At 38.3% G+C, this 12943-nt stretch overlaps 1 protein-coding gene across 2 annotated transcripts in view; it reads right to left on the bottom strand.

The window, feature by feature from the left end:
* The window catches only part of LOC149150150 (pectin acetylesterase 8-like), a 390610-nt gene that overhangs the window by 311424 nt on the left and 66243 nt on the right, over positions 1-12943 (bottom strand). For both annotated transcript variants that reach the window (XM_089445213.1, XM_089445212.1), the window contains exon 3: positions 5822-5951. In XM_089445213.1, the coding sequence (XP_089301339.1) occupies positions 5822-5951 (130 nt within the window). The remainder of the gene's footprint in view (positions 1-5821; positions 5952-12943) is intronic.

The raw sequence follows: 12943 nt of genomic DNA, 5'->3' as shown, positions 1-12943 counted from the left end.
ATAGAAGCCAAGTCAAGGAGGCCACACAAGACACAGGCGGACAAGAGCGCAGGAGGCCAGAGGCATCGCAAGAGATGACAGGTTTCAGAGAAGTGGACTCGGCGACAGAAAGTTGCAGATGCGGCTCTTGGGCACATAGCTGGACAAACCAGGAGTAGAGCAGATCAAGGAGTCGAACACATCAGGTTGAGAACAGGGGTGACAGAGCAACCATCACAGCTGCTAGCAACCCACTTCGAATAGCAGAGGGACAAAGCACTTGACAAGCAAACGCAATCAGGCAAAGGAAAGGCAATGGGCTCAACCAATCACACAATCAATAGGTAGACCATCGCGCAAAGGAAACCATTCAACCGTGACAAACTCGGAATACTCAGTCAACAAGGTTTTTGGTCAACACAGAGTAGGCCGAAAGGGCCTAGAATGCAAACAACAAATCGATCGAAAATTTTGGTCATGGGCGGCAGTGTTTGGAGACTGGCGGAGAACACAACGTTGTACGATGTCGAGTTGTTTAGGATAAGATGAGGAGAATTAGAGACTGCAGCAGATGAGGAGCCCACGCAGCTAGCAAATTAAGCCTAGTCATGAGGTTGCAGTGACATGGGAAGAGTCACAACCAAAGGTCATGAGATGCAGGTTGTACATTGTCGCAAGGATTGACAGTAGTGCAATGATCGGGTTACCGTTGGATGTAAAGGGTTATTTGCTTAGTCTGTTCACAAAGGAGGGTTGAACAGCAAGTGTTAAAGGGCTAAGAATGCAGTAATATTATAGGACATAAGTGACTAAGTAGCTAAAGTATTTGAAGGCCAGAAGAGCAGTGCACTGAAGGACTTGTTCATTGCAAGAAGCTAGTCATGGGGTTCCAGTGGTGATCAAACATGTTGGGACAGTTTGTAAAACTAGGCGCAGGTGTGTTTGGACAACAATTTTCGGACATGGAGCAAGAAGGCTTTGGGAAGCCTCGAGAAGTGTGCAGCAAGTTTGAGTAGCAAGGCAAAAAGTGTGCAGAGTAGAGAAGTGATGGTTGAGGAGAGTAGAGCTCTGAGGGAGTCCTTAGAGCAAGAGCAGGTTAGAGCTCCTAAGAGGGAACCTAAGCCAGTATCACAGATTGAGCCTCAGTCAGGTGGCAAGTGGGCTGACCTGCAAGATGATGAGGAGGAGAGACCATGACGAGTGGAGGCAGCCACCCCATCGGTGACTCCCAGAACAGGGAGGAGAGCCAAGTGGACCAAGAGGTTGACTCGAGTGGCCTAGGAGCTATTTGAGTCTCGTAGATCTATGCTCAGGTAGAGAAAGCAACCACAAAGGTACACCAGGTATATGGCACTGATGACTGAGTTAATAGACTCAGAGCCAAACGGAAAATCAGTAGTAGGCTCACATGGGGTGTACAAGGTGAAGAATGGAGAGAATAGGAGAAAGGTCGGAAGGAATAGGTCTTCAGATCAGATTTTGCAGCAGGAAGCAGGGAAGTCTTCTAGTTCAGAGGGAGCAGTTGCAACAACAAATACTGTAGTAGTGATGGGATAGATCTAGGTCGAGGAGGTTCTTCTAGAAGTACCTTCCCCACTAAGAGGGAGTGTTGAAAATGCAGCGAGCAAGGTCTTTTGGCTTGTGCCTTAGCCAGTGAAGACCTCGAGTTGTCCTCAAGAGATAGACTTTAATTGTGGTGAGTTAATTTCCAATTTATGGGAATAATCATCACGAGTTCATGCGTAGAGTTGGAGCTTCAGTTAAGTGGAAGTCTTCATCAGTTTGACTACAGGATTGGTTGGCAAATCGAGTTCAGTTAGAACGAGTTGGGTCTTCAGTCTTGATTGAAGGAAGAGCAAGTTAGATCTCCAATGTTGATTGGAGAGAGCATAAGTTAACAACTCCAGTGATGATTGGAAGGAGAGCGAGTAACACTCTCAGTTAACTCGCTATCAGAGCTCGAGTTCTATATTTGAACTAGCCTAATTTAGCATGGATCAAATCTATAAAAGGACAAAGGCACAAGTAAATTACAATTGTTTTGTGCACAAAGGTTTGTGACAAGACAAAGCTCACGAGTTTGTGAGAGAGCCTTGATTGTGGAGCGCAGGAATTGTGTCCTAAGGAAAAGGATATCACAAGTGCACAAGTATTTAAGAGATTGTGCGTAGAGCTTGTGTCCTAAGGAGTAGGAAGTCACAAGTGCGCAAGATCAAGAAGAAGAAAGTATGGTTTGCAGAGCAAGTCAAGGAAGTATCAAAGGAACAATCGTGTCTAGGAATCAAGATCAAGTTGTGATCAAGGAAGCCCAAGATTAATTGTATCAGTTGAGATTTTTTGAGAATCAGAACGCTTTCTCAAGAGAGACAAATTGCTTTATAATAGATTCAATTGCTCCAAGACAATCAATAAAATAGCCACATAATGGAAGAAGGTTTTCCTTTTTGGGTTTCCTGAGAAAAGTGTGTCGATTTGTGCATGTGTTTTTATATCCATGTTTTTATTTGCTGCATTAGATTTGTTAAGAAACTCTTTATCTTGGTGAAAGTAAACTAGTTTCAGTTTTCAGTTATTCATCTAAATATTGTAGAGTTTCGTGGAAATTTAACACATGCTTCGAATATGGGAAATGACATATAAATACTAAATATATACACTCTCAAAATGGCCCAATGGTAGTTCAATTGGTTTGACCCTTCCTACTGAGGCATGATGCCTAGGGAGGTCGCAAACCCATTCCAAACCTAATCCTAAAGGGTTAGATGCCACTATTTTGGATAGAGGTTAATACCCTCCTAACTTCGAAAATCCGGGGAAGACAAGAGGAATCCACAAAATGGCATGCTGGCAAGGAACCAACTTCCCCATTCTTTCCCGCATACCGGTTGTTTACATGATAATGATGGTTCATGTCACATTTATTTTCGGAAACATATTGATTCAAACGTACACATGTTTAGTACATCCATAATTTATAATAATGCACCAAGGAGAAAATGTCCTAGGATAATGTTGGGTTAGAATGCATTGCGTAGATGAATTGGTTATAGTGGGGTCCAGACTCCATACTAGTCACATAGACAGCTAGCTAACGGAAATTGGAAAATATTTGTTGTTATTTTTTCCTACTATGATTTATAATCTCTACCCTTGGTATACTTATAGTTTATTTTGTGTTATGCCATTACCTATGAATGCTAGATAAGTCATAATGCAAAATTAAAAAGAGGTTGAAAGAGGAATCATGTTGCCTAGCATAGCCCTATAGTGATTGTATTGTTTACTATGATTATAGCCTTTAACATCGTAAACCCTTGCTTTCCAAACCCTCTCTACAAGCAAAGCAATTGAAATTGATAAACCCTTAGTTCATGTATTTGCTACATATTCAATTGAAGTGAAGAATTTTAATGACCTATCTCGAATTACAGGGAGCATAAGAATATTAGCATGCATACGAGGCATGCATGTGATAGCTACATACGCATGCGTCGCATGCAGTGCACTAGTATACATACTAATTATGAAAAATGTCCAAGTATAGGGTAATGAATTAATTATTGAAGTACTAAGTAAATACCTAACTCACCAGAATATAATGAATATATTGAGTGGGGTACCTAATATGTATACCATGATCATTATATATATATATATATTCATTCAAAATAAAAAGTAAATACAATGGATTATACAAAATAAAAGGGAATTATAATATATATATTATTTATTATATTTGCTAAACAAATTATATATTTTATATTAACTAAAAAGATATATATATAAGCAGGACGCATGACATAAACAATTCAATAAATTATAACCCTCTAAAATAAACCTATTGAATAAAGTTTAAACCCTTTTAAACAAAACCAATTCTTCTAAAAGTAGGTGAATCGACTCAGTCAAATCCCATTGAGTCACAAATATCATTATATAAACATAAAAGGTGTGACTGCCTCTAAAAGTTCATTAAAAAACCATTCTGGATTTTCAAGTGACCGACGGAGCAAGGAAACCATATTATAATCAAATTCGTGACGCTGAGATGGTGGATGGCTTTGAGACGGAGGATGTCTTGGGGATATGAGGAGAACGAATAGGGCAGAGGGAGGGAGAGTTTTTATTTTTGTCTTTCCAATGAAGCAAAGACAGAGGAGGGAATACAAGAGAGCCACAGCGAAGAAAAGATACCCAAAGTGAATATGTGGAACGAGCCTTGGGCTCAAGACTTAACGAAGAGACTTAGGAATTTGAGCAATTGTTCTTGGAGCTTTGGGCAAGGGGGCCAGAAGACCTCAATTTCAAAGACTTTTGGATCTGGAAACCAAATAGGTTGATCTCAAATACGCTGGGAGGAAACAGTCGGTTTGGTAATAGGAGCAGATTGGGAGCAATGACAGCCCGAATCGACTTCAAATGGGATTTCAAAGTAAGTATTTGCAATTAAATTGGTAATTTCTCTTAGGTTAAAATTTGATTGTTGTATTGTGAGTAAATTTACGCTCTACAAGAATATTGGGGCTAAGGATCAATTAGGATGGTTTTAATTTCATGGTAATTTATATGAGGAAACTTGGATATCGGGAATCTTTGAAAAGAAATGGAGTAAATTTCAAATAGGGATCTGCTAGTATTTATATCAGCAAGCATCGTATGTGGTAAAATTTTAAAACTACCATATTTATTTGCTTGGAAAGATTGTCTTTTTTTACAATCAATGGTGTGTATACTTGAATGCACTATTGAGAAGAGGTAATTGAATAATATATCATTATATAATTTGAAGAATGTGAGATACTTTATGTAATGACAGTTCTGGAAATCTAATTGATGTAAAAGGTTTCCTTCCCCCCTTTGTTGCCCATTGCCCACACAACCAAACAAGATCATTCAGTGTCTTATACATCTTATATATCAAACATATTATCATATTTGTGTGGCAATGTGATTATTTGATGTTGTTAGTTTATATTTTTTTCTAAATTGGGAAAAAATGAATTCATTTTGTATTTTTTAATGTTCGTCATGCTTTGTGGGTTTTAACTGATTTTTTCCTTGAAGTTTCAGATGTCTTGAAGTCAAGAGCCTCAGTGACATTTTGTCAATGCTGATGTCAGCAACACTGATAGGTATGATTTAAGTATCATAATTACATGGCTGATTAAGTAAATAAGCATTCCAAACTAACCCCCATAATTATATGTTTCTGCTTTGTGTTCGTTTTTCAGCTGTAGAGAATCAAGGTAATAAAATGGATGGTAGCAGCTACAAGTTACGCTAAAGAAGGTACCACTAGATTGAGGAAAACTAATCATCAAATTCAACAGAGACCAGAAAGCTGTGTAGAACACTCAATAATAGCAACTCCTATAAATGTCATCTAAGCCAATTATATGTGTCATAAAGTATCGTTATTTAACATTTGTCCTGACCTACCATAATTTTATCCCAAGAATTTTGATGTGTTCTTAATAGTAAATTTACGTAACTACCATTAAGGCTATAATTTGCTATGAGAGTTAGTTTGACAATTAGGACATTTAAGATAAACGTTCCATCCTATTGGTAATTGATTGAAGCCGTTTTAACTTTTAAGTCATTTAACAGGAATTATTGTCAATGGGGAAGATATAAGGATGGATTTATATTATTTACAGCTTTTATTACTATAACAACCCACCCTATATTCAATCGAAAGGGAAATTTAATGCACTTGAAAGCATAATATTTTTGAAAAGAAAGGGCTTACAATAATCAAACGTTTCTTCTGAAATAGAATACATGAAATGAAATGTGACTTCAAATAGCAATTAGAAAGATGAAAAATTCATGTATTGACCTGGATTTTCAGAAGGCTTGTTGCTTAAAATGCCTGAAAATATGATTTGTCTTTCCATGTAGAGAGATGAGCCCAAATGTGTTTTTTTTCGCATGGCACATGACATCAAATTGTTGCACCATCCTCCTCCCTATAGCTCAAAAAGTACACAAACACAAAGTCAAACGTAACATAAGTTGTGCTTTGAAATAGCATCTCATTAAGACTAGAAAATAGAAAATCTAATACAATGTTAGAACAGTTAAATATTGCCCAATATAACATCAATGCCTCGGTATGGTGGCTGCAAATATAACATTTTGGATAATGAATAGTTGACAATAATCATAAAAGATAAATGCTCTATTAAGCACATCTAAATTGTTCAATACAAACAAAAAGGTTCTGTGGCCTATATGCTTCAAAACATTTTTGGAACCCCTTAATGGAAGATAAACATCTAAACCTTAAAAAATTATGATTAATGATTATGTACAAAAATAGCTGATGCTCTAAGAAGAATCCACATTAAATTGATGTTATTTTAGAAAAACATATAACAACAATATAACGTCTTCCACTAGGCTAAAAGGAGCAAATGTCATTGCACAGAGATTTTCATTTCTATGCCAAAATATGCAAATGCAAACATTAGAAATAATTACATTATAATCCATACAACCTAGAAATCATTAGGTGTAATCTACAAGCAATCTTTTCTTTCTTCTTTTTTTCTTTTTCTTTCCTCCCTACTAGCATCCTCTTAAACCACATGTTATACATTCTCTAACTTTAAGAAGTACTTGGATCTAGAATTTCTATTATTAGATTTATAGATCATTAACTGTCTTTATATTGAGTAATTGTTACTAAGTGATGTGACAGATCAGTCACTTTGTCAGCCTAGCAAATCTGCCTAACTTAAGGCAAACCAACCCCTATCACAGTTGGAAATCCTCTCCATTTGGACTGGTACTATCCCAGTATCCAGGGGGTATCCCTGCCATCTGATAAATAAATCTGCATGTATCTCAAGACGATCAGCACACTAAATAGTAAAAACTCACTCTCAGGCTGCCCGAAAACAGTCAAGAGTCAGGTAAGTTCAGATAATGATTTTTTTCTTTTTTCATTGGTTTGGATCAGATTCCAGAGATACACATAACAACAAGAAAAAATGGATTTGAAATGAAAGGTGTGCTTTATGTGCATAAAATTCAAAGTAAATGCATGGAAAACCCCACCACACTGCAAGACAATTAGATTGAAATTTGATACAGCCAAAAGATTCAAAGAGCTAGACAAAGCATAACTATATCAGATGATTCAGATCACTTATTACCCAAGAGATTGTCTACATCATAGTGAACAATAGGTGACAGGCTGAAATTGAATTCATTGCTCGCTATGGAGGTGCTGGTCAAAGTTCAATGGGTGAAAGAATAAGAAGACTCCTGCTGCTACAAACTGCTTCCAGATTAAAGATTATCCAACCCTCTATTCTCCATCTAAAGTTTTGAAGTAAACTAAGTCTTAGGGATCTAAATCAAATGTTCTAGAAGTTCTAGAACATTAATGATTTCGATTGTGATTTAATCTTAGCCATGTATCTCAAAATTCAGATAGGTGGCAGCTAAGATTGAGGATATTAGTTATATCTCTCAAAGCATGCAAAAGGGCAAGATAGAAGTCAATATCATATGAAAAGAAAATAAAACTACAATATAGAATGTATAAGATGTCAAGTGGTACATCAATCATTGATAGTAGATACTGAAATATGATATTTGTCCTAAATCCTTATATTTTTTTAATTTTTTATTCTTTTAAAGCAAACATCAACATCAAACAAACACAATGTCACACAAATATGAAAATAAAACTACAATATAAAATGTATAAGATGTAGATATTGAATTCTGAAATATGATATTTGTCATTTTGTCTTGATTGCTCAGTGATAAGTTTTGACAAGATAATAGTTAAAACTTAATACAAAATCACATTAAAACAAAAATTAATGTATCTCATGCAGTGTGGAAAAAGTCGTGATAAAATCAGCAAAGTCCAAGTTTTTGGACTAGCTGATTTTGTCGGCCGACTTTTTGGCGATTTTTCCCAAAATGAAAAAGTCAGGATTAAATCAGGAGTTTTTCCAAAAAAGCATGAGTGAGGTAGTTTCTTTAAAGACTTTTTAATTTTTTTTGAAAAAATCGGGATCCAAAAAATCATGAGTGAGGTAGTTTCTTTAACAACTTTTAAAAAAAATGAATATTATTATATTTTTTTAATTTTGCCAATTTTTTTCCGACTTTTTCAAAAACCTCTAGACTTTAACGACTTTTTTCAATTTCTGAACCCTTGCCGATTTAACCCCGACTTCGACTTTTTCCACCTTGATCTCATGAGATGACCATCATGAGGCATCTAGATTCTAAATACTATAACGATAATCCAATAATAATACTGCACTAAGAAAGTGTGGCCAAGGATTAGATTTCCCTCACCCTTGGGAAGCCTTGTGGTTCCATGAAATTCCTTAGTTCCTCCCTCTAATCTCTCTTTCTAGTAGTATCAAGAATTGAGTTCTTTGCAATAAGGACAATGTCTAGGGTAGCTCTAGGGCAAATATGCACATCATGCCCTGGGATTTTGGCAAGGTGGTATTTCAAGCAGGTGATTCCACCAAACATTTCCATTCCACAGAGCTTGCACCTCAACTTTGTTCTATTATCATCCTCACATGGCTCACCATACTCCCACATTTGGTCCAATGGCTTTGCCATTTTGTAGAGCTCTAATTAAATTTTCAAGTTTTGGACCTACCACACAAAACAAATGTGGAAATTCAAAAGAGGGTAAGAAGAGGCAGACTCTAAATTTATAGTATATACTAATCTTGGAAAACAAAGAAAAGGAAGGCAATTTTTTTTACATACCTGGAAATAATAAATATGGATATGGTATACTAGAGTAAATCTCCACTCCAAAAATGCTCAATTGATGGCAAAGAAAACTATGGATTTTCCCTTGTTTGCTTGATGAAAAATGGTCACAAGACTCACACAACCCTCAGAGCTCAATCTTAGCACAAGAAAAAACGAAAAATGACCTTTGAAAAACCCAAACCGCAACTTATATTCACATTTTTTTGTAGCAGGCCGATAATTTCCCATTCTCCCATGATTAATTTCGAAATTATCGTGGTAAATTAAAATGGGCAAATTATCGTGATATTTTCCGACGATAATATCGACAGAGGCTCTTTTGGCGATAATATCGTGATAATTTTGATATTATCACGATATGTGCAAAATTGGGTTGAATGCTCTTTATATAGTGATCTTCCTGTCCGAATAGGTGTGTCTATTCACTAGGGCCGGTTTGACTTGAGGGAGGCTCGATTTGACAAGTTATGGAGCCAAAAATTCAAAATTCAAATTTCGAAATTTTCTCTTTCAAATCCAACATGAAGAACATGTCTTATAATAATTCTTTCAATGGCTAATCAATAAATATAACATGAAGAACATGTCTTACAGATATATTATATATTTCCAAGGCTAGAATATATATTATGAAGACCAACCATAGCCACAAAAATTCAACACTCCCTCTTAGCTAGGGAGGTATTCATAATGACTAGACAAATGTTATTTTGTTGACAAATTTCTCTAAGAAAAGGTTATGACAAATCATCATCATCATTACCATAATCGGGTCAACAAATGTGACACATGGTAAATCATAACATCAATCAATTTCCATAATTTAGTCAAACAACTTTGACACATGGTGAGTCAACGGCATCAACAAGTTACCATAATTCAGGCCAGTACCTCAGACCTATCGTATACCCTCACCAAAATCCAAGTCAGTACTTCAAACACATGGTATATCATTTAGCATCAACTAGTCACCACAGTTCAAGTCAATACCTGACACATGGTCTCCAAACTAGTCTTGGTTCACCATCATTCGGGTCAATATCTTTGACACATGGTGAATCTCCAAAGGCCACACTCTAACTGAGTAATTTGGGGCCTAATGCTAAATGAACCTGATGCTCCAGGACCATTCTTCCTCATTCAGGTCAACATACTAGACACAGGAAGAATGATTGTCCTCTGTCGGACCATTCTCCCTAATTCGGGTCAATATACTTGACACAGGGAGAATGTCAGTCCACGATGCTATCTCATCAACACTCCCTCTCACTGAGAGAGGCATTCTCAACAAGTCCAAGCTTGTCCCTAAAGTATACAAACTTCGCTCTAGACAGAGGCTTTGTAAGAATATTAGCAATCTACTCATCAGTAGAGACATACTAGAGCTTCATTGCTCCCTTTTGCACCATGTCACAAATGAAGTGGTACTTGATCTCGATGTGCTTTGACCTGTCATGGAAAACTAGATTCTATGTCAGTTTCACATGGCTTTGATTATCACTAGTGTTGCGAAAATTGCGATTTTATTTTTCCCTGAAACGATTAAATCAGCGATTTTTTCATTTTGTCGTGATATTTTCCCCAAAAATTGTATTTTTTGTATTTTTTTATTTTTTCTAATTTTTTTCCGATTTTTTCTTTTTCCAGACCCTCGTCGATTTAATCTTGATCGTGATTATCGCAACATCGATTATCACAATATATCACGGTCGACTCCAACACATGATCAAATAGTCTTGCAAGTAACTTTTGAAGCCACTTATCTTTCGCTTAACAGCTTGTGTTCACTTACTTGTTCTATCGACTAACCACAAGCTGACCCAACAACATGGCTCACATCTGGTCTTTGTGTTGTTTGGGAAAATTGCGCCATCCTAGAGGGAAATTGCCTTGCACTCAAAAATTGCACAAAGCAGGCAACCAGCCTTGCTCTGGAAAATTGCACAGAGCAGGCAGCCAGCCTTGCTCTGGAAAATTGTGCAAAGCAGGCCAGCAACAGAAATTGCACAGAGCAGGCAGCCAGCCTTGCTCTAGAAAATTACGCAGAACTAGTGAGACAGTCGGGGCCACTCATCCCAGAAACAGCGCAAAAGCTTCCCTTCAGTTGTTGTCCGTTGCATGTACCGGTAGGTTGCCCGGGTTCCCTCTAGAACAGCGCAATTCTTCCTTGAAAGCATGGTAGCTTTTCCCGAAAAAGCAAAAAGAGAAAAAGCATCCCTAGATTTTAGGGGTCTATTTTTAGCAACTGGGAGTTACACGCAAAGTAGATTTTAGAAACTTCTCGCCAAGTGTCGTTTTTTCCTAGATTTGTGGCATGCATGACATAAATCCTAAATCTAACAAATCTATTTAATCGACGCCTCAGAGCTCATTCTTCACATTCGATCTTGGAGCTCTGGCATTCCCAAGGCATCTAGGAACCTTCAGCACAGTCGGCACAACATTTCCGAGTAAGTTTTGCTTTTCATGCCTTTAGTTGTTTTTTATGTCGCTTTTGATTTCTAGGCTTGTGTGGATACTATTTTCCTTGTTTTAGTAAACGACCACTGGCATTCCAATGTATTTTAACTTGTATAAGTGTCGTTTTAAGTTTTGCATTGCATTTCCTTAGTGTTGCATGCATAACCCTGTTTCTGCACTAACAATCGTCGTTGCGGCGACTCTCTTCATGAGCTTCATTGTTTTTCCGTTTGACTAATTTCTGCACTTGCTTGGATTACATGCATGTCTATTCACTCAGATCTGCACCATCTTTGTACATTCCTTCAGTCCCTCTCGTTTTCAGGTTGCCCTTTGGCAGATTTGGGCTACCTTGGCCCAGATATTGCTTCTCCCGGCATGCACTACGCATTCTCGACACTGGCTCCCAATTGTGCTCTGCACAATCCTAGGAGACAATGCCTAGTCCTACCCACTGGCACTGTGCAGTGCCAGCCACCAACCCAACTAGACTGAATTGCGCATCACGCAGTTCCAGTCCACAGTCAGCCTCTCTGGATTGCGCATTGCGCTGTTCCAGTCAACAACAGGCCTCGCTGGCAACTGGGATTGCGCAATGCGCAGTTCCAGCTAACAGTCTCCCAGCCTCTCAGAGTCAATGCTGCGCAATCTTGCCCAGCAGTCACCCAGTTTGCCGCATGATTGATTCCCGAGTTGCTTTATGTTTTCAACTGACATTGGCTTGCCGTGAGTGTCTTCTCTGTCTCCAGGTACAACAGGTGTTGAGCAGCTTCTCAGCAGTACAGGTAACATGGCCTCCAAGAGAGCTGGATCAAAGGACACAGTTGAAAGCAGTACTGGAGATGTGGTTGAACAGGTGTCTATGAGCTTGCCCGTTTATGCAGACACACATTTGTTCATTGAGAAAGACATCAAGATCACATGGCAAGACATCAATGCTATATTCGCTGGCAACTTCGAGGAGAATCTGCAGGACTATCATGTCTATGTCAATATTCATAAGTTAGGATTGTACAAGGTTTCATGCTGATATCCCACCTTTTCGTGCGCAGACGTGATCCACTAGATTGTCTCACACACTGATCCTGAGACGATGATACTGAGTAGTGTCAGTGGAGTAGAGCTTGCTACCTTCAGGGCGGAAGATTATCAGCAGATGTATCATTTTCCGCAGCCGGTGAACAGGATGGATGCACCATTCTACACTCCCAACAACAACGCGAACACAAGAGACATCTTGAAGCATTGGGTAAGGGAGCCATCAAAGTTTAGGATGGCACCCAACCAGATATACAAGACAAAGACACTCAAGAAGGCTTACCAACTCTTGGTCATCTTTGCATGTCGCTTGTATGGCCAAGAGAGTACGGAGACCTTCCCGCAGAGTTGGGTTGTTATGTTGGATCAGCTGGCAAGTGAAGGAAAACCTTTCAACTGGTCCGACATGTTGGCTCTTCAGCTGAAAGTGCATGTATCGAATACAGTGAATCCACCTAAGGATCAGCAAGCAAGATTCTTCATGTTAGCCTACCTGCTCGATGCAATCTATGCTCGTCAATAATTCCCTGGCATGGGTTGGGCATGGACACCTTCAGAGAATGTTGTGAACATATATTGCAAGTTGCTCTTAGAGTGCAGCTACCGAGGAGTCATGGCTAGACTATCTGACCACTTCATTGCCCCTCTGTACACGATGATCTTTGAACAAGATCTGCCTTGCATGTCCCAGGTAGCA

The sequence above is a fragment of the Pinus tabuliformis genome, chromosome 9 (assembly GCF_031772625.1).
Source record: "Pinus tabuliformis cultivar Carrire ecotype Pingquan chromosome 9, CPIR1, whole genome shotgun sequence".
Taxonomy (NCBI): Eukaryota; Viridiplantae; Streptophyta; class Pinopsida; order Pinales; family Pinaceae; genus Pinus; species Pinus tabuliformis.
The sequence above is the reverse complement of the archived record's forward strand: the minus strand, read 5'-3'. Positions and strand labels throughout refer to the sequence as shown.